Genomic DNA, 26,850 nt, shown 5'->3' on the forward strand with positions numbered 1-26,850 from the left:
AAAAATGTCTGGTTGACAGCTTTTAGGAATATGATTGATCATCTCTCTTCAACAAGTCCATTTAATTGCTAAGTCCTGGAGTCCACATGAGGCCTCATACAGGTGACAATTCAAGGCCACTAGACCAAAGGGTCTCTAGCAGATGAAACAAGCTTGAATTTTGTTTTTCAGCTCTTCTCTTCAACCTCAAAGACAATGTTAGAAGTGGGTGCAGATGAAGGGGGGAGTTAGGTCAGAAGTGCAGGGAGAAGAGTAGGACCTGTCAAGTCATAACAGGCAGCCCCCACAATTCTCCTGCCTTCTGGGAAGTTGGAATGTACACTGTTAAAAGGCCTCACAATACTGGAAGAAAGCCTGGAGAAAGACAATGGATTTCCAAGCAGAGTGTTTTAGTGGTGCCAGGGACCAGGGTGGGAAAGGAATCAGCCTAAAAAGGCATGGTGTAAAGACTGTAGTAGTCACAACAACTCTAAGCAGCAAGACTTTCAAAGCACAGGGTCTGGAGGCAGAGTGGCTGGGTTCAAATCCGCTCTGCCCATTACTAAACATGGAACTGAGCTGTAATTTACTTAGCTGATTCCTCAGTAACAGCATTACGGGACTCAGCAACTCCACTCCTAAGTGCACTCAAGGAACTGAAGACAGCATTAGATAAAAAAAAATAATAATAAAAAAAAAAAAGGATGCTTGTAGCAACCCAGTCTCCAGCAGGAAGACACATCCCAGATGTCTGCCCATCGACGGACGAAGAGCAACAAAATGTGGTAGATCCAACGATGAAAGTATTCATCCACAGAAAGGAATGAGTGCTGACACATCCTGCAACATGAATGAACCTCAAAAATATGCTGAGTTGAGAGAAGCCAGGCATGAGAGGCCATATATTGCATGATTCCATTTATAGTCAACTCACATTTTCCTACCCAGAATAGGTAAATGGAGAGAGTCAGAAAAGAGGTGAATGACAGCAGGCTCGGGAGGGGGAAGTGGAGTAACTTCTGGTGTACAGACTTTGCTTCTGGAGCAGTGAGATGTTCTGGAACCAGATGGTCATGATGGTCATAGAATACTTTCACCTCGACAGATGCTTCTAAGTATACAATACTCATCTTTTGCAACAATCAAAAATTGTCTTTAGCTTACTCTCAGTTTCCTCGTCTGTAAAATGGACATAGGGTTGTTGTGAGAGTGCATTTAAAAAAAAAAAAAAAAAGGGAGGGGGCAAGGGGAAGAGAAAAGTCCCCTGGTAATGAGTTCCCTGCAAGGGTAAGCCATGTGCTTCATCAGTGTCAACTGACACCAGGCATGAGAACTTTCTTCAAGGTTGGAAATCCTTTCAAGTCTGATGGGTGAACAGGCTGCCACGTGTGCCAACCGAGCACATGAAATGTGGCCAGGATTTCTCCCTTCATTTAATAATTAACAAACTTACCTAGGATTGGTGGCTCCTGACTGTTGAATTGGACTGTACAGCTCTAGATCCCCCCACTCCACCCTCAGAACAACCCTAAGAGGTAGTTATTATGAGCACCATGTTAGAGAAAAATGTGAAATGTCCCTCAGCCTCCTGTGTGAACACGGTCCCCAGTGGGTGGCGCAATGGAAAGTCCTGTAACTACCCAGTTCCTGGAGATCTGATGTTCTTGGTCTGTGGGCACCAGGCACGCACATGAGACGCATACATACGCATATGCAGACACTCACAGGTAGGTATAAAAGTTTGAAGCTTTCAATAGCGCTCCATTACCACAAGATCAGCCCAGTCACTTATACATATGCACCCCCATCTATTTATATTTGTCTGCCTCTGCCTGCTCTAGGACCCAAATTCCAAGGCCATTGACCCACACTGTCTCTTCTCCACTTTCAGGAAGCCACCACTCTTTCACCAAGGAGAAGAGCACATGCTGTCCTGCTCTGCCCTAACAAAATAGTCTCACCCAATTCTGCAACCCAAAGTGACTTCCTTTACAAGTCTCTTCATAGTCTCTAGTATGCGCCATCTTGGATCACCAGCCCAACTACTATGCAGATGCACTGTGCCAGGCAAGATACTGGGTGCCAGGTACAGCCCTAAGCGTAGTCCTACTGCCAAGGAGCTCACTGCTAAAGCAGGGGCCGGCACTGAACATGGGCAGGCGAATAAAATAATAATGGTCTTGGAAAAAAACAGAGGCTGACTGGCACAACATGAAAATACATTTCTGGAAACCCTGAATTAAAAGGGGCCTTTGAGTTTCTTCTTTTTTTCTTTTTTTAACTTATTTATTTATCATGTATACAGTGCATGCCAGAAGAGGGCACCAGATCCCATTACAGATGGTTGTGAGCCACCATGTGGTTGCCAGGAATTGAACTCAGGACCTCTGGAAGAACAGTCAGTGCTCTTAACCTCTGAGCCATCTCTCCAGCCCCGAGTTTCTTTAAATATATAAGAACACACCCCGGGCGATGGTGGCGCATGCCTTTAATCCCAGCACTCAGGAGGCAAAGGCAGGCAGATCTCTGTGAGTTCAAGGCCAGCCTGGTCTCCAGAGTGAGTGCCAGGATAGGCTCCAAAGCTACACAGAGAAACCCTGTCTCAAAAAAAAACATTAAAAAAAAAGGGGGGGCTGGAGAGATGGCTCAGAGGTTAAGAGCACCACCAGCTGTTCTTCCAGAGGTCCTGAGTTCAATTCCCAGCAACCACATGGTGGCTCACAACCATCCATTATGAGTTCTGGTGCCCTCTTCTGGTGTGCAGATATACACAGAATGTTGTGAAGCAGAATGTTGTATACATAATAAATAAATGAAATGTTAAAACCACACACACACACACACACACACACACACACACACACACACACACACACACACGCCTTTAAATATAAAAGAACTCACATACACAACCTGGTGTTTGAGGGTAAGCTGAGCATCCCACCAACATGTAGACATCTTTAGGTGAGGCCTCTCTCCTGTTGCCCTTAGGACAGGGCCTTCATCCAGGCTCCCCAGACACCATCTCCAGCTCTGCCATCTGTTTCAAATCTCATTTACCAAGACACAGAGGAACCTCCAGCCTTGCTTGCCTTCCGAGTGCCTGTCTACGCCCATGGGCTTCCTGCCCTGCAGCCCCCTAACAGGCTATCACCTGCTTCAGGTTGCCAGCCCACGGGCTTCCCCTGATCCGCCCACATCTCAGAAGTGAGCTCTGCTGCACCTGCCCACACCTTCCCACCCACCACAGGCTGCAGGTGCTGGCAGAGCTCACTTCTGAGATGGGGGAAGCTCCCTAAAAGCTCCACAGCTGCTGGCCTGAGATCCCAAATCCACGGCCAGGGTTCCACACCTGGGAAGCTGCCTGCTTAGCCTCAAGAAACCAGGACCTGGCTGCCAGCTAAAGAATCTACTGCAAAGGTCTGTCCTCAGCAGTGGCTATTCCAGGTCTGTAGGGAGCCGTCCCTGCAGGCACCATCAGGATTCCTGTCAGGAAGAAACCCAGGCAGGGCAGTGCAGGCAGGATAAGTACTCGCCACTGCCACCACTAGTTGAGAAACAACTTCTGGGGTACTGATTCTGGGAGCAACTACCTGCGTAGAGTTCAAGGCTGGATGACTAGCCGGATAAGGAATGACACGTATCATCCCTTCCCAGTAACTGCTGTGTGCTTCGTCTTCAATACTTAAATTCCTATCACAGAATTAAAATGGCCCGATGTATAAAAATGCCTCTGAAGTTCCAACCACTTTCCACCCCATCATTTCACAGGTTTCTCTATAACTTAATTCTAGGAGCCAATTCAACTCAACTCATCCACAAACGGATGAGAACTCAGTAACCAGGTCCCCCAACCTGAGTTAAGGATGGTCTTTGGAGTTAACCCATTCAACACCAAAATAGTTGATCAAAAACTCCTACATTGTATGGACCCAGTATAAACAATGACACCCTAAACATTCCATCCTGGGACAGACTCTGACCAGAGCCTAGTCACTCTCCTTGTTGCCTCAAATAAGGTGGCACCTGGGACAGGCAGGGCTTGCAGGGGGGAAAAACCCAAATGCAGACAACCTTCACTGATGCAGTCCCTCCTGAAGGCTCAGGAAGTCCCACCACAAAATTATATAAGCAATCACATAGTGCTGGGAGAGAGGCTTCAGGAGTTTCCTGCATATTCAGGAGAGATACAGCTTTTGTGGGCTTCTCAGTAGTGCCTTCCAATCCCCCATGCTTCTGTAAATAAACTTACTAGTTCCTAGGCTACACTTGGTATGGTCTACTGGAAGTGCTGGTGTGTGGTGAACAGACAGCTGTTCATATGAACCCAGGAAAAAAATCAGACAATGTCCACTTCACCACTACCAACCCACCCCACCCCTGGCACTGTCTAAACTCCAGGTTAGCTCACCAAGGAACCTTCTCACAGTCTTTTGGGACATTAGTGAGCCTTTCCAACTTTATCTAGCCCAAAGGATGTGTTTATAAATAACACAATGCATTAAGGAAAGAAAATAGGGTAAAGCTGACATATAATACTCAATGTTAGTTTTCTTCCCCCTCTATGTAGACTTTCCTATAAAGGAAGGGGAATGTGAAGCTGGGCATTAGTGGCTCATGCCTTTAATCCCAGCACTAGGGAGGTAGAGGCAGGTGGATCTCTGTGAGTTCGAGGCCAGCCTGGGCTATAAACCCACACAGACAAATCCTGTCAAAAGAAAAACAAAATCTACTAAATACTCTAATCTACAATATATACTAAGGATCATAAATGAACCAAACAGGGAACAACCTGACTAGCCTCCTAGTGCTACAAGTTGTCAACTACTTGAGGTAGAGACTGAGTTGTCCTAGGGGAGAGGAGAGACTATAAAAGTCTTTAATACTGAGGGTGCAGAGTGGTAGAATGTGTACCTCTCAAGTGTGAGGCCCTAGGCTGATCTTAGTAATGGGGGGGGGGGTAAATAAAAATTCTTCCAGGCATCAAAAACACCAAAGGGAAGAGGAAGCATAAACTTATTTGTAAGAAATGAAAGACAAACAGAAACAAAAATCTAGCCTTCTCATTCTCAATATATATTTTTAAAACATAAATTAGTAAAAGTAGTTTAAACAATGATGTATTACTTTTATCTTCTAGATGGATAATTATAAAATGATGAAAATGAAATATGTAATGCCCAGTGCAGAGAAGGTTGTTGCCTCTTTCATATGTTGCTGGTAAGAGCAAATTGGCAAAACATCAGTATTCTCTACCAGCAATTTTGATGTCAAGTAAGTGCCCTAAGGAAGCACCAATGGATGTTACAAAAAACTGGCAACAGCATTTGAATCATCACCAACAGCATTTATAATTAAAAGAAATAATAAATGGAAAGGTCTAGCCACAGGGGATTAATAAAGTAAGACAATGGAATGCTACAAATTCATTAGGTGTTTTTTAAGTTCATTTAATAACATGAGAAATAATGTAACATTAATTAAGGCTTAATATTAAGAAATTTGTTCTGAGTATTTTCCCAGAGATATCAAAATGTTAAGTTAAAGCCAGGTCTAGTGATTCAGGCCTATAATCTCAGCTACTTGAGAGGCTGAGAAAGGAGGACTGAAAGTTCAAGGCCTGCTTCGACTTGAGTATTTTGAAGGCCAGCAAGAACTTACTGAGACCAGCTCAAAACAGAAAGTAAAAAAGAGGGCTGAGGAGCTGCCCCAAAGGCAAAGCACCTGTCTCAAATGCATAAAGATTTAGGTTCTATCCCTAATATCAAAATAAGTGAAAGGATTTCTTTCAATTTCCTTTCCTCCTCCCAAATGCCCTCCTCTGTTCCAAACCACCCTCCCAGCCCTCCAGCCCTCCCACCAAGGCATTTCTCCACTCGTTTGCCTGCCCTTTGGTTGCTGGCCCTACTCTATACAAACACTTGTTGGCCTTTTAATACTTGGGATAAATTAATTTTCTGCATTACCTTGGCCTTCTAAAAGGACAACCTCCCCCATACCCAGCACCTCCTTTTCTGTTCCTCATCCAAGTCTCCCTTCTTTCCTGCAAGTGAAGGAAAGCCCGTATTTCTTGAATGGATGATCTAAAAATACAAACCCCATTCTGATGCAGGAAATCAAGTCACTTAGGTTCACCCTCATTGGGATTACAGATGGCTTTCTTCTCTGCACTGCCCTGGTCCCTCCTGTCTCCACGGGTATCATGCAGGCTTTCTCAGTAAGGAGAGAACACAAAGAACTATACTTTCTCTTGCCTTAGAACTGGTTTCATCATACCTAGTCTGGATTAGAGCTGTGTGTGCTTGGCCTGGAACAAGAAATGAAACTCAAGTATATGGTTTCCATGTATTTTAGATTTAACAGGCAGCAGGAGTTCTCTTTTCTGGAACCAAAGAGTAATGCCAAATTAAAGTATGTTACACAATCAATCAGCTAACCCGTCTGCTACTTCTCAAAAACTCATACAAACTCGTATTACGAACTGTCCCAGAAGCTTGCAATACAATTTCACCAAACTGGTGGTACTCTTCGCTAGTGGCCAGCCTGGTGCATGGCATGTTTAGCTACAAACAGCTCCGCTGACTGTCCCTGTAACATTTTCATGGCTCTCCAATAGATCTGTCCACAGTTCTCAGGTCTACCGAAGGGGTGGCTCAATTCTTCTTTGATGTAATCCATCCAAAGATCTTCAAAAGGAAACAAAAAATTTACTGTAAACCTAATTACAAAGCTGGGAAATTTTATTAGGCAAATTCAATTATTTAAGACTAAGCCAATTAAAAAATTCTAAGAAATTTCCACACATAAAATTAATGTAAGTAAACTATATATAAATAAAATGAGGTACCAGGTAGTACTTGATACACATAGGCATTGTGTAATTTTTGGGGGGGGGGTTGTTGTTTTTTTTTTTTTTTGGTTTTTTCGAGACAGGGTTTCTCTGTGTAGCTTTGGAGCCTATCCTGGCACTCGCTCTGGAGACCAGGCTGGACTCAAACTCACAGAGATCCACCTGCCTTTGCCTCCCGAGTGCTGGGATTAAAGGCGTGTGCCACCAACACCCAGCCAGCATTGTGTAATGTTTAAATAAAGTTAAGCCTATCTATTGCCTCATTCATTTCTTTATAATGAAAACTTTTGAACTTCTTTCTTTTGTTGTTGTAGTTTTGGTTTTTCAAGAGAGGGTTTCTCTGTGTAGTCCTGGCTGTCTTGGAACTCATTCTGTAAACCAGATTGGCTTCAAACTCAGAGATCTCCTGCCTCTCCCAAGAACTGATCTACTTTTTTTTTTTTGGTTTATACCTTGCTGTCCTGGAACTCGCTCTATGAACCTGCTTCTGTCTTCCAAGTGTTGGGATTAAAGTCGATTACAACCACCGCCCACCATCAGGGCTCCTTTCTACTCTCTAAAAGACATGGTACACTGTTGTTATCTATCTAGTCAGCTCTTGCTATCACACAGCAGACTAGCCCTAGCATAACTAAGCACTGACTGAACCTCCTTTCCTACTATGATGACCAGCTTTAACTACTGGCCTATACCTACATTTTCTTTATAAATACTTGTTTTAGTTTAGTCTGCTTTAGTTTTGATTTTTTGAGACAAGGTCCCATTCTGTAGTACAAGCTAGCCTGGAACTCACTACATAGCCTAGACTGGCTTCAAAATTCTGGCAATACCCCTGGCTCCAGCTCTGCAGCATAGGATTATGGTTATGAAACACATAATTTTTTAAGTTACTTATTTTATAGTTTGTATGTGTGTACACCTGCATGTCATGGCATATATTTGGAGGTCAGAAGACAACTTATGGAAGGAAGTCAGTTCTTTTTTCCTACCATGTGGGTTCAAGAGATCAAACTTCATGCTTGGAAACAAGTGCCTTTAGCCATTGAGACATCTCACTGGCCCATATAAATTTTTCTTTTTACAAGACCCAAACCAAAGCCAGGCAGGGTGGTGCACATCTTTAATCCCAGCACTCCAGAGGCAGAGGCAGCTAGATCTCTGTGAGTTCAAGATCAGCCTGGTCTACAGAGTGATTTTCAAGGCAGCCAAGGCTACAAAGAAACCCTGTCTGGAAAAGAAAAAAAAAAAAAAATAGAGAGAGACTTAAACCAAGCAAATCTTTGTCCGAACCAGAGTCCTTATGAGAACTAGTTGATACAAGGACTTGCAAACTTAAAGGATGAGTAAATCCTACGCTGTAGTGGTGGGCACACGAGTACTGCCAGAAATTTGAGGCCAATCAAGGCTATGCAGTGAGTTCAAGGTAGCCTAGACAACAGAGCCTGGCTACCTTGTCTCAAAAACCACAAGAGAAGAAGACAGGAAAAACACTGCAGAACTGTTCTAAGGGCCTAAGATGCACACCAGAAACACTATTCTACACACCTAACAGTTCAGAGACACAAGAGAGTGCTCACACCCATACCTGAAGTTTACTTACCAGAATCTGTAGACCCAAACTCTCTCAGCGCCCTCTCATAATATTCCCTCAGGTTTGCCATCTTGCAGGGTTCCTATAAAAACACCAGAAGATCTGCCTTCATCCATTAATCATAAATCCACTTCAACTATATTTTAAGCAACTTCTGTTACGTGTATGAATGGGAAAGACCAAACCAGCCCAGTCCTCAGCTTATCCCAAAAAAAGGAAGGAAAAGCCAGGTTGGGGAAATGGCTCAGCAGCCTAGGGCACCTGGCACCAAGCCTGAGTTCAATCCCCAGCACCCACATGGCAGAAACCAAGCATCAACTCCCACAAGTTGTCCTTGGACTGCCACACTCACACTGTGGCACACAAAAAATAAAAAGACTAGGAAAAGAAAAACACATTTACCAGAATGAAGTAAATATCAAGAAAGCACTCTGCTCTGCTGACACAAGGAAAAGTCTAATTATATTTCAGGGTGGAAGTTGCAAGGTGTCACAGGAGTAACACTTGAAACCCTTGAGGATTCATATGGGATTTAAGTGAAAAGATAAACAGAGACAGTTCTATAGCCTATGCTAAGATTTCTTCCTTTTGAGAATTTGTGTTCTGACAGAGTTATGACCTTATTTATTTATTTATTTATTTATTTATTTATTTATTTATTTATTGGTTTTTCGAGACAGGGTTTGTCTGTATTGTTTTGGAGGCTGTCCTGGAACTTGCTCTGTAGACCAGGCTGACCTCGAACTCACAGAGATCCGCCTGCCTGTCTCCCCGGGTGCTGGGATTAAACGCATACACCATCAATGCCCGGCCATCTTTTTTTAAAGATTTATTATGTATACAGTGTTTTGTCTAAGTATATTCTTGCATACCAGAAGAGGTCACCAAATCTCATTATAGATGGTTGTAAGCCACCATGTGGTTGTTGGGAATTGAACTCAGGACCTCTGGAAAGAAACCAGGGCTCTTAATGGCTGAGCCATCTCTCCAGCCCAAATTATGACCATCTTAAAACCTTTCTTTCTCTTCTTTTATCTTTTTTTTGAGACAAGATTTCATTATATAGCCCATGTTGGCACAGAGTTCACAGCAATCCTCCTACGTGCTGGGAATAAAGGCATGAGCCATCATATCTTGCTCTAAAACTCTTATATCACAATAATACATAAATACAAGTACATGATCTTCAAGTTCTTTAAGCCCTCTCACTTTAAGTGTCTCTTCACTTGGAATGCACCTCAGCACCATTACAGGTAACAAAGTGTGGGCTGTGTCAGCACACAGTCCTGGAATGGAGTCAGGTGAGGAGAATTCTGAGTGTTATGATAACATTCCAAGAAAACAAGACAGTCTTGTGACCTCAGTTTCTTCAAAAACACAGAATTGTTCTTGGAATGTGTTTTTCATAGTCCTCCCGGGTGCAGCAGATAGGAGTGACTTTACTTCAGATACTCATTATTGTTTGCTGTTGTTATTCAATTGTCCTTTACATGCCTCTATGGAAAGCGTATTTTTACCATGTGTGGTTTGGCCTTGTGGTTGTATACAGGCTGAACTCATGAGAACTTTACTCATGTAACCTGTCTTAACACTGAGTATAAATTGTCTGAGGCTCCAAATAAAGTCAGCTATTACATAAGACTTTAATCCACCTCATTTATTGGCTCCATTTTCCCAGGTTCTCTTACACTTAAGAGTGGTGACAGGCTATGACATAACAGAATAGTGGGCACTACTTTTGTAGCTCTGGCTGTCTTGAACTCTGTGTAACTAAGGATGGCCTGGAACTCCTGATCCTCCTGCCTTCACTTCCTAAGTGCTAAGACAATAGGTGTTCATCACTACACCCAGTTTATGTGGAGCTGGGGATCAAACACAAGGCTCTGTGCATGCTAGGAAAGCTCCCTACCACGGCACCTCTCTAGCTCCACCGCTACTATTAAATACATTCCTTTGAGTGTATTTTTATAGTAGACTAACAGCATCTAAAGTATTTTGTTTTGTTTGTTTGTTTTTGTTTTCAAGACAGGGTTTCTCTGTGTAGCCCTAACTGTCCTGGAATTTGCTCTGTAGACCAGGGTGGCTTCACACTCAGAGATCTGCCTGCCTCTGTCTCCTGATTACCACCATCAGCTTAACTGAAGTCTTTTGTATGGAGCTGGAGAGATCCACTCAACAGTTAAGAGCCCTTGCAAAGGACCTGAGTTCTGTTCTTAGCCTAACACCCAAGTCCTATGCCTCACAAGCACCTGAAAGTCCAGATCCAGGGGATTCGAGGCCATCTTCTGGCCTCCAATGGTGTCTTCACTCCTGTATAAATACCTCCACACACACATAATTTAAAAACTTTAAAAAAAATTAGAATAATTTTCAATCCCTAGCCATCACTAAAAAAAAATAATTAGAAAAAAATATTTTCCTTATTCAAATCTTTCTTCACCAAACCACATTATATGAGTCAGTTTAACCTCACATGCATAAATATGCAAACACATTTTGCCAGGAGATCATAGCATACATTGCACTATACATATTCTTTTCTATCTAATATCTTATATGTCTCACATACACTTAGCAAGTAGAGGACTTCCTGTATAGATGAGGGTAAGACATACAATTAAGTGACTTGTCCATGGCATAACTATTACATTAATAATCCAGAGACTGGTTATTAAATATTATGTTAAACTGTCTCGTCATACTTATAGTAAGTATACTATACTATAGTTCAGCTAACAGGTACTTGACTTAAGCAACAATAATTAAAATCATGAAAGCAGGAGCTCAACCTCACTAGTAATTTTTCAAATTTCAAATAAAAATAAGTATCAGGTGAAATACCAAAAATCAAAGAAAACAAAAAACAAAAGCTGAACTTAGATAAACTATAAAGAAACAGGTATACTCATCCATTAGCTGACTACCTCTATAAACAATTATAATTCTTTTGGAAGACTGCATGTTAGCATATATAACATATGGTAGTACACATCTGACTTTTTAAGAATTTTTTTCCCGAGACAGGGTTTCTCTAAGTAACAGTTCTGGCTGTCCTGGAACTAGTTCTTACAGAACAGGCTGACCTCAAACTCACAGAGATCCTGCATGCTGGGATTAAAGATGAACACTACACCACCACACTGAGCTGTGTATTATTTTAACTGAGACTTTCCTACTTTTTTGCTCTCTTCATAAACTACAGTCAAAACGAACAGAAACTATAATTAAGTGCTCACTCTACAGGCCAAGGCAAGAGGAGAACAGTGCACTATGGAGGCAAGCAGCAGCTGCCCCTCACCCAGCCTACCAGGGAAGGTTCCCGGGGCATCTGGGTTTTCTGTTCTCCAGACATACACCTGTTGCCCTCGGCTTGATTACCATTCTTACCAGCTCTATGGAAAGAGGCTGAACCAAGGAGTTTGTGCATCGCTCTAAGTTTTAAAGAAAAGATGCTGCCCTGCGTAATAATCAGAGAGCCTTGTTTCCAGCAGAAGTGCTCAGAATACTCACCTGCTCCTTTTCAAACTGTATCATCTTCCTGAAAAAACCAACTGAAAATGGACGGCTTTCCTGTAAACTAAAAGGGAGTGGGTAAACATTAGTTACCACAACAACAGAAAGCCTTTTACAAAGTACAAACATGAATAAATAACCAGGCTTTGCTTCCACAACAGGTGGTTTAACAAAGAATCAGCAGCAATCTCAGGCAAAACTGGACGTCACTCCCATGCCTCAACTTCCAGTGACTGACCCTTTATCACCCTTAAACAATTTCCCATACACATGTTGTTATTGTTGTCCATGTGTTTGTTTTAGGTTTTTCTTTTTTTCTTTTTCGGTTTTTCGAGACAGGGTTTCTCTGTGTAGCTTTGGAGCCTATCCTGGCACTCGCTCTGAAGACCAGGCTGGCCTCGAACTCACAGAGATCCACCTGCCTCTGCCTCCCGAGTGCTGGGATTAAAGGCACGAGCCACCAATGCCTGGCCTTGTTTTGGTTTTATAACACGTTTCTCTAAGTTGCCCTGTTTGGTCTCTATGCACTAGATCCAAATAATCTCCTAACTTAATCTCTGGGGTTTACAGGCATGTTCTACCACATGAAGCTCCACACAACTATTTTAAATAACTGCTGCTATGGTGAAGCTTTACTGAAGAGGAAAGGAGACAGTCCAATGCTTAGCTACAGTATTCAAAACTAGGATTATAGTGTAGCATCATCTACGTAAGAAACGAGTACTAAAATGATGTAGTAGGCTAGAGATACAGCTCAGTGTACAGCCCTTGTCTGGGTGCAAGTCCCTGGGCTCAATCCCTACTGCTTTAAAAAGAAATGATCTGCTAACAGAGCTGTTTGTACTAGTGACACAATTACAGTCATCAATGAGTTAATTGTCATTTCCTCTGTATGTATGAATTGCTTTAACTATGCAAAAACAGAAAAAGGAAATAACATTTTGAAAGTCTCTGATTAGCACTTCAGACACTATTTGCAACCCACATAGTCTGGGTATGAAAGGCTGAGTGTGGGCATGAAGAATAGAAACAGCTATGAGCACCTGGGAGTACCTTTTAAACACTGTTCTGGCCTTTTTGTAGCCACCACTCCGATAAGCCCAATCCAGGTATTTCTCCTTCAGAGTTATTGAACTGGCACCTGTGACAGCTAAAATAGCTTTCTACATTTAAAAGAAAAGAAACAAAAACAAGCTGTGTAAAGGAACTTAATGATATCAATACCCACACCAAGCCATTATGTAGTGACTTGAGATATGAAATACCCATTCCCTGCACAAGGGACAGAAGAGGGAGCCTGTACCTTAAAGATTGCTTCAGTGTCCTCCTGGCTTTTAGCACTTTCACTCCACTCTGCCCAAGAAATCCACAAGGGCAGACAAACCTGCTCACAAAAACAAAAACAAAACAAAACAAAAAAACCTGTTAGATGTGACTTTCTCAGTACTGTGCTCTGAAAACTTATTACTATAAAGACTTGTACAGCCAAGTTCATCCAGAGAAACACTTCGACAATGTAGTCAACTCTGATGGGAACTCCCGACTATAGCCATCATTAACAATCACCCTTCAGTTAAGCAAGTGAATAAAAGCCACATCCAACCGGGAAGTGGGGGCACATACCTTTAATCCCAGAACACAGGAGGCAGAGACAGGCAGATCTCTGTTTTTTTGGGTTTTTTTTTTTTTTGGTTTTTTTTTAGTTTTTCTGAGACAGCGTTTCTCTGTGGCTTTGGAGGCTATCCTGGAACTAGCTCTTGTAGACCAGGGTGGTCTCAAACTCACAGAGATCCGTCTGCCTCTGCTTCTGTAGTGCTGGGATTAAGGCGTGCGCCACCAAAGCCCGGCTCAGGAGGATCTCTGTAAGTCCAAGGCCACATGGTCTACAAAGCAAGTGCCAGGACAGGCTCCAAAGCTACACAGAGAAACCCTGTCTCAAAAATCAAAACAAAACAAGCCAGGCATTGGTGGCACTCGCCTTTAATCCCAGCACTACAGAAGCAGAGGCAGACGGATTTCTGTGAGTTTGAGACCACCCTGGTCTACAAGAGCTAGTTCCAGGATAGCCGCCAAAGCCACAGAGAAACCCTGTCTCGGGCGGGGGGGGGGGGGGGGGGGGGATCCAGTCAGACTTGGCCCAAGTGACCCAAGTCATGGAGTCTGTGGTATGGGAGCTACTTCCTAAGAACTGATCTAGGTTGGCCTGCCTGATCTTCACTGTGTAGAGAAGGACAACAGAGAGCAGAAACGTCCTTTGTTCCCCTCCTTAACTTCTGCAGTACATTTTCCCACTCACTAATACAAAAGATTTACTCTGTTTGTGGTAACACACGCTTTTAATCCCAGCACTTGGGAGGCAGAGGCAGGTGGACCTCTGCGAGTTTGAGGCCAGCCTGGTCTACAGAGCTAGCTCTAGAAGAGCCAAGGCTACATAAAGACACCCTGTCCTGAAACGCCAAAAAATAAAAATAAATAAATAAATAAATAAAAATTTTACTACAAAGTAAGTTTAGTTTATGACAAGATGTGGATGCAAGTGAGAATATTCTACTAATATTTCTCATTTGCAAGACATTTAAACAGAATTGAGAAATCTTATATGACTAAGTAAACGTACAAATAAAGGATTAGAAATAGAAGTAATTTCTCTTCAATCCCTGAACTATTACCATTTAACAATTATTCTAAAGGTTTGCTCTCTTTAGACAAGTACATTACAAAAGAGCTTTCACTAAAATCTTAAAAGGTTTCCAAAGAGAGGGCTGGAGATACAGCTCAGTTGGTAGAGTGCTTGCTTAGCCTGCACGAAGCCCAGGGTTCAATCCCCAGCACTCGTGAGGGGGAAGCAGAAGAATCAAAGTTCAAGGTTCTCCTTAGGCCAGCCTGGGCCACATGAGACCCCATCTTTTAAAAATGAAAAACAAAACAAGCCAGTTTTCTAAAAAGAGTGAAATATGAGGACTGGGAGTTGGCGCTGTGGTCATAAAACTTGTTTCGAGGGACACAGGTCCCATTCCCAGTACCAACATGGAGGCTCAGTATCTCCTCAGGCACCAGGCACACACATGGGACTCAGAATACATTCAGGCAAAACACTCATTCAGGTAAAATAAATAGAATAAGATATGAAAGACACAATTCACAGACCTGGGGCTTGAGGTGTGCAAAGGCTTCTTCAAAACGCATAGCTACATCAGGGCTCTTTGACCCAATGAGCACCTGCAACTTCATCTGCCACATTGTTGCAGAGTCCTTGAACAATTCTGTCCCATCTTCTGCCACCTGCAAAGCTTCCTTAAAGAGGTCCTGGCGCAGCAACAAGTCAATCTAGAAAAGACAAAGCACATGTAAAGTGCCACTTGAAAGCAAAATGACATGGAGTATACAAAGACTATTTATGACAATAATCTCAACAGCCTCCCCACTATACCTTTTATAACAGCTGCTAAAGACACAAAGGGCATCTGGAATTCCCCCTCCTCCCTCTCCTACCCATAGGACTATCAGAAAATCAAAGAGGAGGGCTGAGGAGAGAGATGGCTCAGGAGGGAAAGATGCCTGCCAGGCAACTCTGCCAGCTGAGTCCTCACTCTCGGGATCCCACTGAAAGGAAGAATAATGATATTTCCTTTCATCAGAAAAGGGATGAAAAGCAGAGAGTCTAAGTAATTTAAGCTAGAACCCACACCCACTAGAACAAAATAAAGATAAAAAAACAGAATCCCTACACTCAGAAGGAAATACATGTATCTGTTCAATGGACTTAACTGGTATAACTTTTCCAAAATGTAATTTGACACTATATAATAAGAATCATGAGGGGCTGGGGAGGTTAAGGTTCAGGGGTTAAGAGCACTGGCTGCTCTTACAGAAGATCTGGGTTCAATTCCCAGCACCCACGTGCAGCTCACAACTGAATGCAACCCACCCAGTCTCAGGGGATCCAATACCTTCTTCTGGCTTCCTAAGGCACCAGACACACATGTGATGTGAAGATGCGCATGCAGACAAAACACCCACACACATAAAAACAGTCTTCAAGACAAACAATCATGAAAGTGTTGAGTTTTAGATTTTACTTTAAAAATACAACCCAGGAAAATTAATTAAGGAAATCTTATCTGTGCAAAATCTTGTGTCTGCACTAGTTTATTAAAGAGTAAAAAAAAAAAAAAAAAAAAAAAATTAGTATCAGTCCAATTTTATAAAATTTCAAAAAGAACCAACCAACAGCAGTTTGTAACTAGTTCCTTCAGCAAGTACATTTACTGTGCATTGTTAAAGGCCAAATTTAATATTGAGCAAATGAGATATTCCTCCCTGTCCACAGAGCAGCCAATCTAACAAGATCTGTGCCACACAAAAAAGGAATCACCTGCTACAGGAGTGCAGTGCAGAAGGACCAGCACTGTCCATGACAACGATGAGAAAGGACTTCAGGAAAGGAAACACTCAAGCTAAGACTTAAGGTGAAACATACATAGACAGGTAAACACAGAACCCCAGAAAAGACAAGGTTCTCCTACAGTTTGTACAAGGGGCTGATGACAGAGAGCTTAATACAAGAGGAAATTCATGTTTAGCATAATTGGAGGGTAGGATGCCATAAGAAGACTTGGGTAGATGTTTCTAGAAATATAGGCAAAGATCAAGGTAAGAAGTTAGAGTAAATTAAAAAAGTTTGAGTAACTTTACCCAAAAGTCTATGGGAAAACAGAATATAATCTTGTAATTTTTACATATATATATATATAGCCAGAAAGTGGTGGCACACACCTTTAATCCCAGCACTTGGGAGGCAGAGACAAGTGGATCTCTGTGAGTTCGAGGACAGCCTGGTCTACTGAGTTCTAAAACAGCCTCCAAAGCTAGAGAAACCCTGTCTCCGGAAAAACCTTAAAAAAAAAAAATACACATATATTTGCCAGGTGATGGTGGTGGTGCACACCTTTAATCCCAGCACTTGGGAGGCTGAGGTGTTACAGAGAGAGTTCCAGGACAGCCAGAGCTGTTACACAGAGAAATCTTGTCTCTAGAAAACAAAAGAAAAAGATACACATATATTTGTGTGAGTGTACACATGTGCATTTTAATATAGGTGTGTGTATGTATATACACGTGGACACTAGAGGTAGATGTTGGATGCTTTCCACAATTGCTCTCTTTTTTTTGCATGAGTCTATGTGTGTTACGTGTGTATATGTATGTATTCTCATGTATGTGGGTACACATGTACATGCTGGTGCACATACATGTGTGTGCTCATGTATATGGAGGGCTAAGGCTGATGTTAGCTTCAGTCATAGCTCTCTGCCTTACTCATTGAGGCAGGGTCTCTCAACTAAACCCAGAGCTCACCCACAGCTAATCTAGCTAGCCAGGTTCCTCTGGGCATCCTGTCTTCCCCTTCAGCACACTAGAATCCAGGCATTTACAAGGGTGCTGTGGCCCCAAACCTGGTCCTGGCACTGTACAGCAAGTACTTACCAACTGAGCCATCTCACAGCCCCCACTTTATGTTTTGAGATAGTGTTTCTCACTAAACCTAGAACTCATCTATTCAGATGAACTGAAGAGATGAACTCCAGGGAATCTGCCCGTCTCTGCCTTCCCAGCACTGGGATTACAGTGGCAAAACTGCAAAACTGAGAAGAGTAAGAGAAAGCAAAGGGAGGGAGGAGATGAGAATGGGAAAGGAAAGTGGTTGAGAAGGGAAAAGTAGGAGGAAGGGAAGGTGAAAAGGAGGGAACCCAGGAAGGATGGAAGCAGAAGGGAAGGGGAAGAGGTAGTGGGAGCGAGAGAAGGTTAAAGGAAGGGACAGAAGAGAGAAGGACTGGATAGAAGACCCTGCAGTTAAGAGCACTGGTTATTCTTCCAGAGGACTTGGGTTCAATTCTCAGCACCCATATGTCATAATCAGCCATCTGTAACTCCAGTTCCATGAGATTCAAAACCCTCTTCCAGTCTACACATACATGTTATACATATATGCAGTCGAAACATGACATACACATAAAATGAAAAATAAATCCTTTGCTAGGCGATGGTGGTACACACCTTTAATCCCAGCACTCGGGAGGCAGAGGCAGGTGGATCTCTGTGAGTTCGAAGCCAGCCTGGTCTACAGAGTGAGTTCCAGGACAGCCTCCAAAGCAATACAGAGAAACCATAAGGAAGGGAGGAAAAGAGAAAAAAGGAGAAGGAAATACCAAGTAGGCGTACTCTGACTGTTCTGTTTTGGTGTCATATATGTTAAATCAGAAGGAAGTACATGTAACTGGCAATGAATGTGCTTTCCATGGTCTTACCCACTGCTTATACTGGGCTTCAGAAAGGAGTTTCAGTTCATGGGCCTTCTTGAATGCAAGCATGGTTCTTTCCAGCCTCTGAAATCAGAAACATCTGGGGTTATTAAACAGAATCCAGCAGGGGCCTCTGGCCACTCATCTGGGAAAAGTGTTCTTGCACATTTCTGAGAATTAGAGATGGGCCTCATTCATGATGAGATGATCTACACACCTGCACCTGGCACAGCCCAGTCAGCAGAAAGCTCTCCTATCCTATACCCAGGAAAAGGGTGAAGCAAACTAGATGTTTATGATGACAGGTCACCCACAGGGAAAAGCAAGTGGGTAAGACTGAAATTCTAGAAACTGACCCAGACCCCAAAAAGAACTCTGTCCTTGTCTAGCAGACAGACACTTTCTAACCAACCACTGTAGCTATACAAAGGAAATCCTTACCTGCCCTCTGAGGGATACACTACTGGTCTTCTTAGAAAACCTTTCCAAGCAAAAGTTGATATAACATTTCCACATGGCCTCTGGAAAAGTCAGATGACACCAATTAGCTAACCTTCCTCTCAGCCCAAACATCCTCCTTTCAAAGGGAAACTCCTCTAGAAGCTTTTAAGTTAGCAGCTGGAGATTCCCCAGTGGTTAAGAGCACTTGCTGCTCTTCCAGAGGACTTGAGTTAGGATTCTATCATCCAAATTGGGTGGCTCACAATCACCTGAAACTCCAGCTCCAAGGGATCCAACAACCTCATTAGGCTTCTGTGGATACCAGCACATGTGATAGTATTCATTCACAGGGACAAACACACATACACATAAAACAAAAATAATAAATCGTTTCTAAAAACAAAGTTTAAACCAGGCATGGTGGCCCATTCCTGTAACTCCAGCACTCAGGAGGAAGAAGCAGGCATATCCCTGTGAGTTCGAAGCCAGTCTTGTCTACCTGAGAAGTTCTGGGTCAGCCAGAGCTACATAGTGAGACCCTGTCTTTTCCCCCACCCCCAAAAAACCACACACACACACACACACACACACACACACAGAGAGAGAGAGAGAGAGAGAGAGAGAGAGAGAGAGAGAGAGAGAGAGAGAAGATAGGATAATATTTAGAAAATTATAATCTCTTGAGGTTTTGGGGTCTGGCTTACTTTGTTACTTTGTTTTTAAGACAGGGTGTCATGCAGCCTAGAGTGGTCTCAAACTCACTATATAGCTGAGGATAACCTTGAACTTCAGATCTTCCTGCCTTTACCTCCAAGGTGCATTATAAGTAGGCGCTACCGTCTGCAGTTTACTGCAGTGCTGGGAATCAAACCCAGGGCTTCATGTGCTCTATGAAACCACTTTACCAACTGTGCTACATCCCCACTCCAGAGAACAATCATCTCTGCCAGACAAATGAGCCTAAATACCTCTTAAGAAACTAATGAAAACTCTTGCACACACTTGTAATCCCAGCACGAGGGAGGTAGAGGCAGGTAGGTCAGGAGTTGAAGGCTAGCCTAGATTATATGAACTCTCAAGAGTTTTTCATCATCACAGAAAGAACAACTAGAAGGAGGCATATGGGGTTAAGTATATAGCTCAGTTGGTTCATACTGGTCCTGAAGTTCAAGGTCATTGTGGCTTATGCAGTAGATTGAGGACATACATGAGGTCCTGTCTCAAAAAAGAAAGAGGGGTATAAAGAGGGAAAGACAGCCGGGCATTGGTGGCGCACGCCTTTAATTCCAGCACTCGGGAGGCAGAGGCAGGCGGATCTCTGTGAGTTCGAGGCCAGCCTGGTCTACAGAGCGAGTGCCAGGATAGGCTCCAAAGCTACACAGAGAAACCCTGTCTCGAAAAACCAAAAAAAAAAAAGAGGGAAAGACAGCTCAAGCCTGATGACCTCCGTCCACTTCCTAGGTAGGACCCATGTATCAGAAGGAGAGAACACACTCCAGTCCTACCACATGTATGCTGAGGCATGCACTCACACACACATATATACACACACAATAAATAAATACATGTAATTCTCTTTTTAATTTAAGGGGAAAAAAAGAAAGTCAGGCACAATGTAAACTGTCCTCTACTGAGCTTTCTCTTCCTTTTTTTCTCTTCTCCTGGGTAAGTACTCTACCACTGAGCTATATCCCTCTATACAGAGAGGTTCCATATCAAGTGAAGTATTGAAATGAGAATGACAGTTTCACATTCATGTAGTATTGCTCTCACTCTACAAGCCAGACTCACCTGTAGGAAGAGTCTTCACTGCCTCTTCGTACACTGCACAGCACCTTTCCTCCCTGCGGCCCACTTCCACTGCTTTGGCTTGTTTCGTTACAGGCTGCTCTTCACTAAGTTGGGACTCCATCTCTAACTCTCGCCTTGCCACATAATCCCAAGTGAGTGGGTCATCGGTGTGCAGAGCTTGAAGGCTGAAAATTACAGATCACTGGCACCTTCCCCATGGTAAGAAACTAATTCCAGGATAACAGAGCTCTGATGATCTACTAAAGGACATGGTACACCCTTTTTCTGCTGCCATACCAGAGTAATTTCCTAATAGGCTTTCCAGAATAGCTTAATGTATAGACTTATCAATGGAACAGAGTTGTTATTATATATCTATTGGATTTCAGAATGTTTCAGGTATCATTACAAATGTTAACTTTTAGCTGGACATGGTGGCACAAGCCTATGTTCCCAGCATTCGGAAGCCCGAGGTAGAATGATTCCCACAAATTCAAGGTCAGACTGGGCTATACAGTGAGTTCCAGACCCTGTTCCTAAAAAATTAAAAACAAACGAATAAAAACCCTACAAATATTAAACTTAAAATTATATCAGCTTGGAGACTGGAGAGATGGCTCAGAGGTTAAGAGCACCAGCTATTCTTCTAGAGGTCCTGAGTTCAATTCCCAGCATAGCACATATGTGGCAGCTCACAAGCATCTGTAATTGTAGTCCCCATGAATTCTGATGCCCTCTGGTGTGCAGATGTACATGTAGACAAAACACCCATACACATAAATTAATAAATCTTTTTAAAAAATTGTAATAGTTCAAGCTGGGCATATGGTGGTAAATACCTTTAATCCAAGCACTCGGAAGGCAGAGGCAAATGGATCTCTGAGTTTGAGGCCATCATGTTCTACAAAGAGAGTTCCAGAACAACCAGGGCTACACAAAAAAAATCCTGCCTCAAAAAGAAAAAGAAAAAAAAAATTTATGACAGCTCTCCAAATCAGATCCATAGTTATCTGTGGCCATAGAAGCCTCCATGAGCCCTGGAGAGCCTAGGCTCTTGAATTCTTTAACAGAGACAGAGAAAAACCATAACCCAATCCTCTCTCAAAACCCAAAGACATCCAAAGAACAAACTGATGCATATTCTAGCTTATCTCCCATGACCCCAGAAATGGAACCTAAGAAAGGAAGTACCTAATGTGAGCATTATGCAGTGGTTTAAATGAGAAACATATCCATGGATTTGAACACTTGATCTCTAGTTTAAAGCACTGTTTGGGGGGGTTATGGAATCTTTAGAAAGCACAACCTTGCAGGAGAAAGAACATCAGTGGGGGCAGGATCTGTGGGCTTATAGACAAACTCCACTTGCTGCTCACTCTCTCTGCTTCCTGTGATCAGCCAGTTTCCTGCTCCTACCAGCATGCCATGTCTTTCCCACCATTATGAACTCTAGCCCTCTGGAACCATAAGCTAAAATAAGCTCTTTCCTCTGCAAGTTGTTTTTGGTCATGGTATTTCATCACAGCACAAAAATAAACTAATACAAATAAATCTTCAATACCAGAACCAGACCCTGCAGCTTAAATTATCAACAGCACTGAGCTATAAAGAGTCATGAATACAACTCTGATTTTGCAGAAAAGAAGAATGTGTACTGACATAAGCTTTTATGATATATTTGTAAAATGCATTCTATTTCTCAAAGTCCATTATGTCAGGCAAAAAAAAAAAAACACTGCAGAAATATATATTTTCTATTCATAATAACATAATTTACATAATTTTTCCTAAAGTTTATAAAGTATATTCTTTTTATTTTTATTTATTTATTTATTTGGATTTTTTCAAGACAAGGTTTCTCAGTACTGTCCTGGAACTCACTCTGTAGACCAGACTGGTCTCAAACTCAGAGATCTGTCTGTCTCCACCTCTGCCTCCCAAGTGCTGGGATTAAAGGTGTGTACCACCACTGCCAGGTGTATATTCTTTCTCACTTCTCCCCAGTTTCAAATCATTCACACAAGACCAGAAATAGACATGTTCATCTTACCATTGTTATACTTACTCATCATAAATTTCTTTTTGTAGATCTTTGGCAAAATCAAATAGTTGTGCAATTGAAAGAAGTGACACATGAAATTCTGCACCTAAAATTTAAAAATCATGGGAGGTTTGCTGTTAATTAAATTGTAAAGACAGACTTTACTCTAAAAGTACTGTTTTTTTTATGTTTTAGAGTTAGTTTTGGGGTTGTTGCTCTTTGCTCTGAGAAAGGGTTTCACTATATAGCCATGACTGGCCTCTACGCCTCCCTGAGACCTAGTAGTAGGGATCAAACCTAGGGCCTTGTGAATGCTAGGCAAGCACTCTATCACTGAGCTACAAGCCCCACCACAGACTGGGCTCCAACTCATAATCCTCCTGTCTCAGCAGGTGCTGCATCAAACCCATGACCTCATGCATGATGTACCACTGAGCTAAGCCCATAGTTAGAATTAATAGTCTTCTTGTGGTGACTTTTTTATTTTCAATGGAACGAAGAGGGAATATCATCCTCTATCCCCACCACATAAAAAAAGAAATTATTAATATTTTGAACTATTTCTAACTTCTAAGTTTCATAAACTCAAGGGCATAAGACAAAGATCAAATCATCTACTCCATTTGAACTCTACAAACCCTTACTGAAATGCCTGACAATTGCTCAGGAAGAAGCTTATTCTGAAGGATGTGGTATATTTTGCCTACAACCTAATAGTCCTTCTCATCACAAAGATAATACCTACCCCCCCAAAAAAAATCCAGAGTAGGATACTTACCTTTAATCTTGCTTACAGAATTTTTGTAAATGATCCGTGCCAACTCGCCCTTAAGGATTTCTTCAGGATGATCAAAATTCCCCTACAAAATGTTACATCAACCATAATTAAAGACAGTACCAGGAAGTACCAAAAAAAAAAAAATAGATCAGGATGGAAATTAATAGTCATAGATTGCCAGTGCCACAGGACTTTTAACAAGTCACAATTCTAAGACCAGTTCCTTCACTTGTAAAGTGTACAGCTTGAACAACACTATTTCTCTCAGGGTCCTTAAGCCTTGTGATCTTAGCCTCACTCTCCACTTAGACCAACAGTTATACATGCTTTGACTACCCTTCTGTATAGCATTTTATCTGAATAAGAAAAGTTATGAGAGGGCTAGGCAGGCGTGGTGCAGGCCTTTTATCCCAATACTGGGGAGGCAGAGGCAGTGGATCTCTACAGATCTAATTCCAGGTCAGCTAGGGCTGCACAAACAAACCCTGTCTGGGGGTGGGGGGCAGTTCTGAGGGCTGGGAAAATTGGTCAGTTGATAAGGTGCTTGCCACACAAGTATAAGGGCCCAATTTGTATCGCTAGTACTCATGCAAAAAGCCTGGTGTGGTGGCACACACTTGAAATCCTAGTGCTAAGGAGGAAGAGACAGGGATCAATGGGGCCTACTAGCCAGCTAGTCTGATCAAATCACGAGTTCCACATTCAGAGACCCTATCTCAAAAAAGAAGGTGGGAAGGACCAGTGAGATGGCTCAACAGGCAAAGACACTTGCCACCAACTCTTATGACAGTCCAATCCCTGGAACTCATGCGGTAGAAGGGAAAAACCAACTCCCACAAGTTGTCCTATGACTACCACACACATACCATGGAGACTGTGTGCCCACCCCACCTCCCCCCACCCCCCCAATACACAAATAAATGAATAAAAGTATCTTATGGCTAGGCACAGTTTTTTTTTTGTTGTTGTTGTTGTTTTGGGTTGTTTTTTTTTTTTTTTGGCTAGGCACAGTTTTAATCCCAGCACTTAGGAGGCAGAGGCAGGTGGCTCCCTATGAGTTCAAGGCCAGCCTGATCAACATAAGAGATCTAGGCAAGGCAGAGCCACATAATGAGACCCTATCTCAAAAACAAACTAACAAATGAAAAATAGTAATTGTTTTTTTCATTTTAACTAGGACCAGTAAAATGGTTTCAAGTGTAAAGATGTAAAGTGTAAAGTGTAAAGATGACCTCAGCTGGATCCATGGGATAAATGATGGAAGGAGAGAACTAATTTCTCTAAGTTATCCTCTGACCTTAACAGGTACACTATGGCACACCAATAAACAAGTGTAATTTTAAAAAACAAATAAGGGAGCTGGGCGGTGGTGGAGCACGCCTTTAATCCCAGCACTCGGGAGGCAGAGGCAGGCAGATCTCTGTGAGTTAGAGACCAGCCTCGTCTACAAGAGCTAATTCCAGGACAGCCTACAAAGCCACAGAGAAACCCTGTCTCCAAGAAAAAGAAAAAAAAGGCTGCTAAGGTGGCTCAATGAGTAAAGATACCTGCTGCCAACCTGCCTACCTGAGATGGATTCCTATGATGAAGGATCCACATGATAAAGGACAGAACCAACTCATATAAGTTGTCCTCTGACCTCCACAAAAACACCATGACATATGCTCCCCACAAAATAATACTTTCAAACACAATTAAAAAATAAAATATAATGTGGAAAAGTAATGAGGAGACACACATCAACCTTTGGCTATCACATACATGTACATACACATTCAACTCTTGAACTCCCTCACACAAACACATAAACATATACCATATGTTTGTATCACACCCCACCTACACACAAAGTTCTGAGCTAAAAGCACACTAACAGGGACAGCCTCTAAAGCCAAAGAGAAACCCTATCTCAACCCCTCCCCCCCCAAAATAAAACACTAACAGTACAGCAAATTCCTTTGTTTCTGTTTCTGTTTAGTTGCTATCTTTTAAAGACAGAGTCTTAGCCTGGCACTGGGAGTGCACACCTTTAATCCCAGCACTCGGGAGGCAGAGGCAAGTGGATCTCTGTGAGTTCGAGACCAGTCTGGTTTACAAGAGCTAGTTCCAGGACAGCCTCCAAAAACACAGAGAAACCGTGTCTCGAAACAAACAACAACAAAAAAGACAGGATTTGGCTATGTAGCCTAAGATGACCTGTAATTCACAATTCTCCTGGCTCAGATTCACACATACTAGGATTATACCCCATGGTATTATGGTATGCCCCATAATACCAGCTCTAACATACAAAGCTTTTTCTTTGAAGTTACCCTGTCACATTTCAAATTATATAAAAAGGAAAAGAGCCAGAGAAGGTAGAGCATGCCTATAATCTCATCTCTTAAAAGGCTGAGGCAGGAAGATCAAGAGTCCCAGGTCAGAGTCAGCAAGATGGTTCAGTGGGAAAAAGGATCCATGTGGTAAATAGAGGGAACTGACTCCCATGACACAAACACACACACACACACACACACACACACACACACACAGAGCAATTCTAAAAATTAAAATAAATTATAAATACATCTGTAAGTGAAAATGTGACATTAAACTGAAGAGACAAATCTATCTCAAAGATTCTTCTTTTATTTGTAAGCAGGCTCAAAAGACTAACAATTGACAGTACATTATGTTCTTACCATATCCATGGCAGCTTTTTCAAATTCCTGCTTTTCCTTTCTCAGTTTCTCAGCATGCATCAGCTCCATCCTAAAGTACTACAAAAAGGAAATAATGACCTTCAAGTCCTTAGAGATGCTTTTTAAATTAAAAATATTCAAGATGGCTTCTTAAAAAACCATTAGTATCAGGTATAGGAAAATGAAAGACCATATTTTATGTTGAAATGAAACTAGCTGGTATTGACAACGTTCAATGGAAGAGACTATTTTAAGATCATTTGACAGGTAATCTAAATATATGAGTCAAAAGTTTCTGTCGGCAATTTCATTTAATCTCATCCATATATAGTTAAAAAGTATCCATAAAGGTTGAGTGGGTAACCCAGATTTCTATCCCATTTAGCAACAAAGAAGTAGAGCCATATGAGAATATGTTTACAAAACAATGTTATTTCCTTAGGGTATACTTTGAATGAGAATGGCCCCCACAGGTTCACACATTTGAATGCCTAGTCCCCTAGTCCCTAGTGAGTGGAACTGTTTGGGAAAGACTAGGAGGTGTGGCCTTGTTGGAGGAGACATGTCCTTAGGGTAGGCCTTGAGGTTTCAAAAGAATACATCATTCCCAATTAGCTCTCTCTGCCTCAAGCTTGTAGATCAGATGTAAGCTCTCAGATACTGCTCCAGCATCATGCCTGCCTGCCTATTGCCATGCTCCCTGCAATGATGGTCATGGATTTTAACCCTCTGGAACCATCAGTCCCTAAATTAATTTTTTGTTTGTTTGTTTTTTTTTTGTTTTTCAAGACAGGGTTTCTCTGTGGCTTTGGAGGCTGTCCTGGAACTAGCTCTTGTAGACCAGGCTGGTCTCCAATTTACAGAGATCCGCCTACCTCTGCCT

General features: G+C 42.3%; 1 protein-coding gene across 1 annotated transcript in view; it reads right to left on the minus strand.

Annotated features, from left to right (window-relative positions):
- Positions 1-5,408: 5,408 nt before the first annotated feature.
- Utp6 (UTP6 small subunit processome component) overlaps positions 5,409-26,850 on the minus strand; it is a 31,357-nt gene continuing 9,915 nt past the window's right edge. The window contains exons 8-19 of the mRNA XM_027426530.2: positions 25,968-26,045; positions 23,287-23,368; positions 22,533-22,614; positions 20,468-20,652; positions 18,677-18,756; positions 18,242-18,319; positions 15,081-15,260; positions 13,237-13,317; positions 12,987-13,096; positions 11,931-11,997; positions 8,430-8,502; positions 5,409-6,665 (exon numbers count right to left, since the gene is read on the minus strand). Coding sequence (XP_027282331.1) covers positions 6,511-6,665; positions 8,430-8,502; positions 11,931-11,997; positions 12,987-13,096; positions 13,237-13,317; positions 15,081-15,260; positions 18,242-18,319; positions 18,677-18,756; positions 20,468-20,652; positions 22,533-22,614; positions 23,287-23,368; positions 25,968-26,045 — 1,251 coding nt within the window. The 3' untranslated portion in view covers positions 5,409-6,510. The remainder of the gene's footprint in view (positions 6,666-8,429; positions 8,503-11,930; positions 11,998-12,986; positions 13,097-13,236; positions 13,318-15,080; positions 15,261-18,241; positions 18,320-18,676; positions 18,757-20,467; positions 20,653-22,532; positions 22,615-23,286; positions 23,369-25,967; positions 26,046-26,850) is intronic.

Source organism: Cricetulus griseus, chromosome 7 (assembly GCF_003668045.3).
Source record: "Cricetulus griseus strain 17A/GY chromosome 7, alternate assembly CriGri-PICRH-1.0, whole genome shotgun sequence".
Lineage (NCBI taxonomy): Eukaryota > Metazoa > Chordata > Mammalia > Rodentia > Cricetidae > Cricetulus > Cricetulus griseus.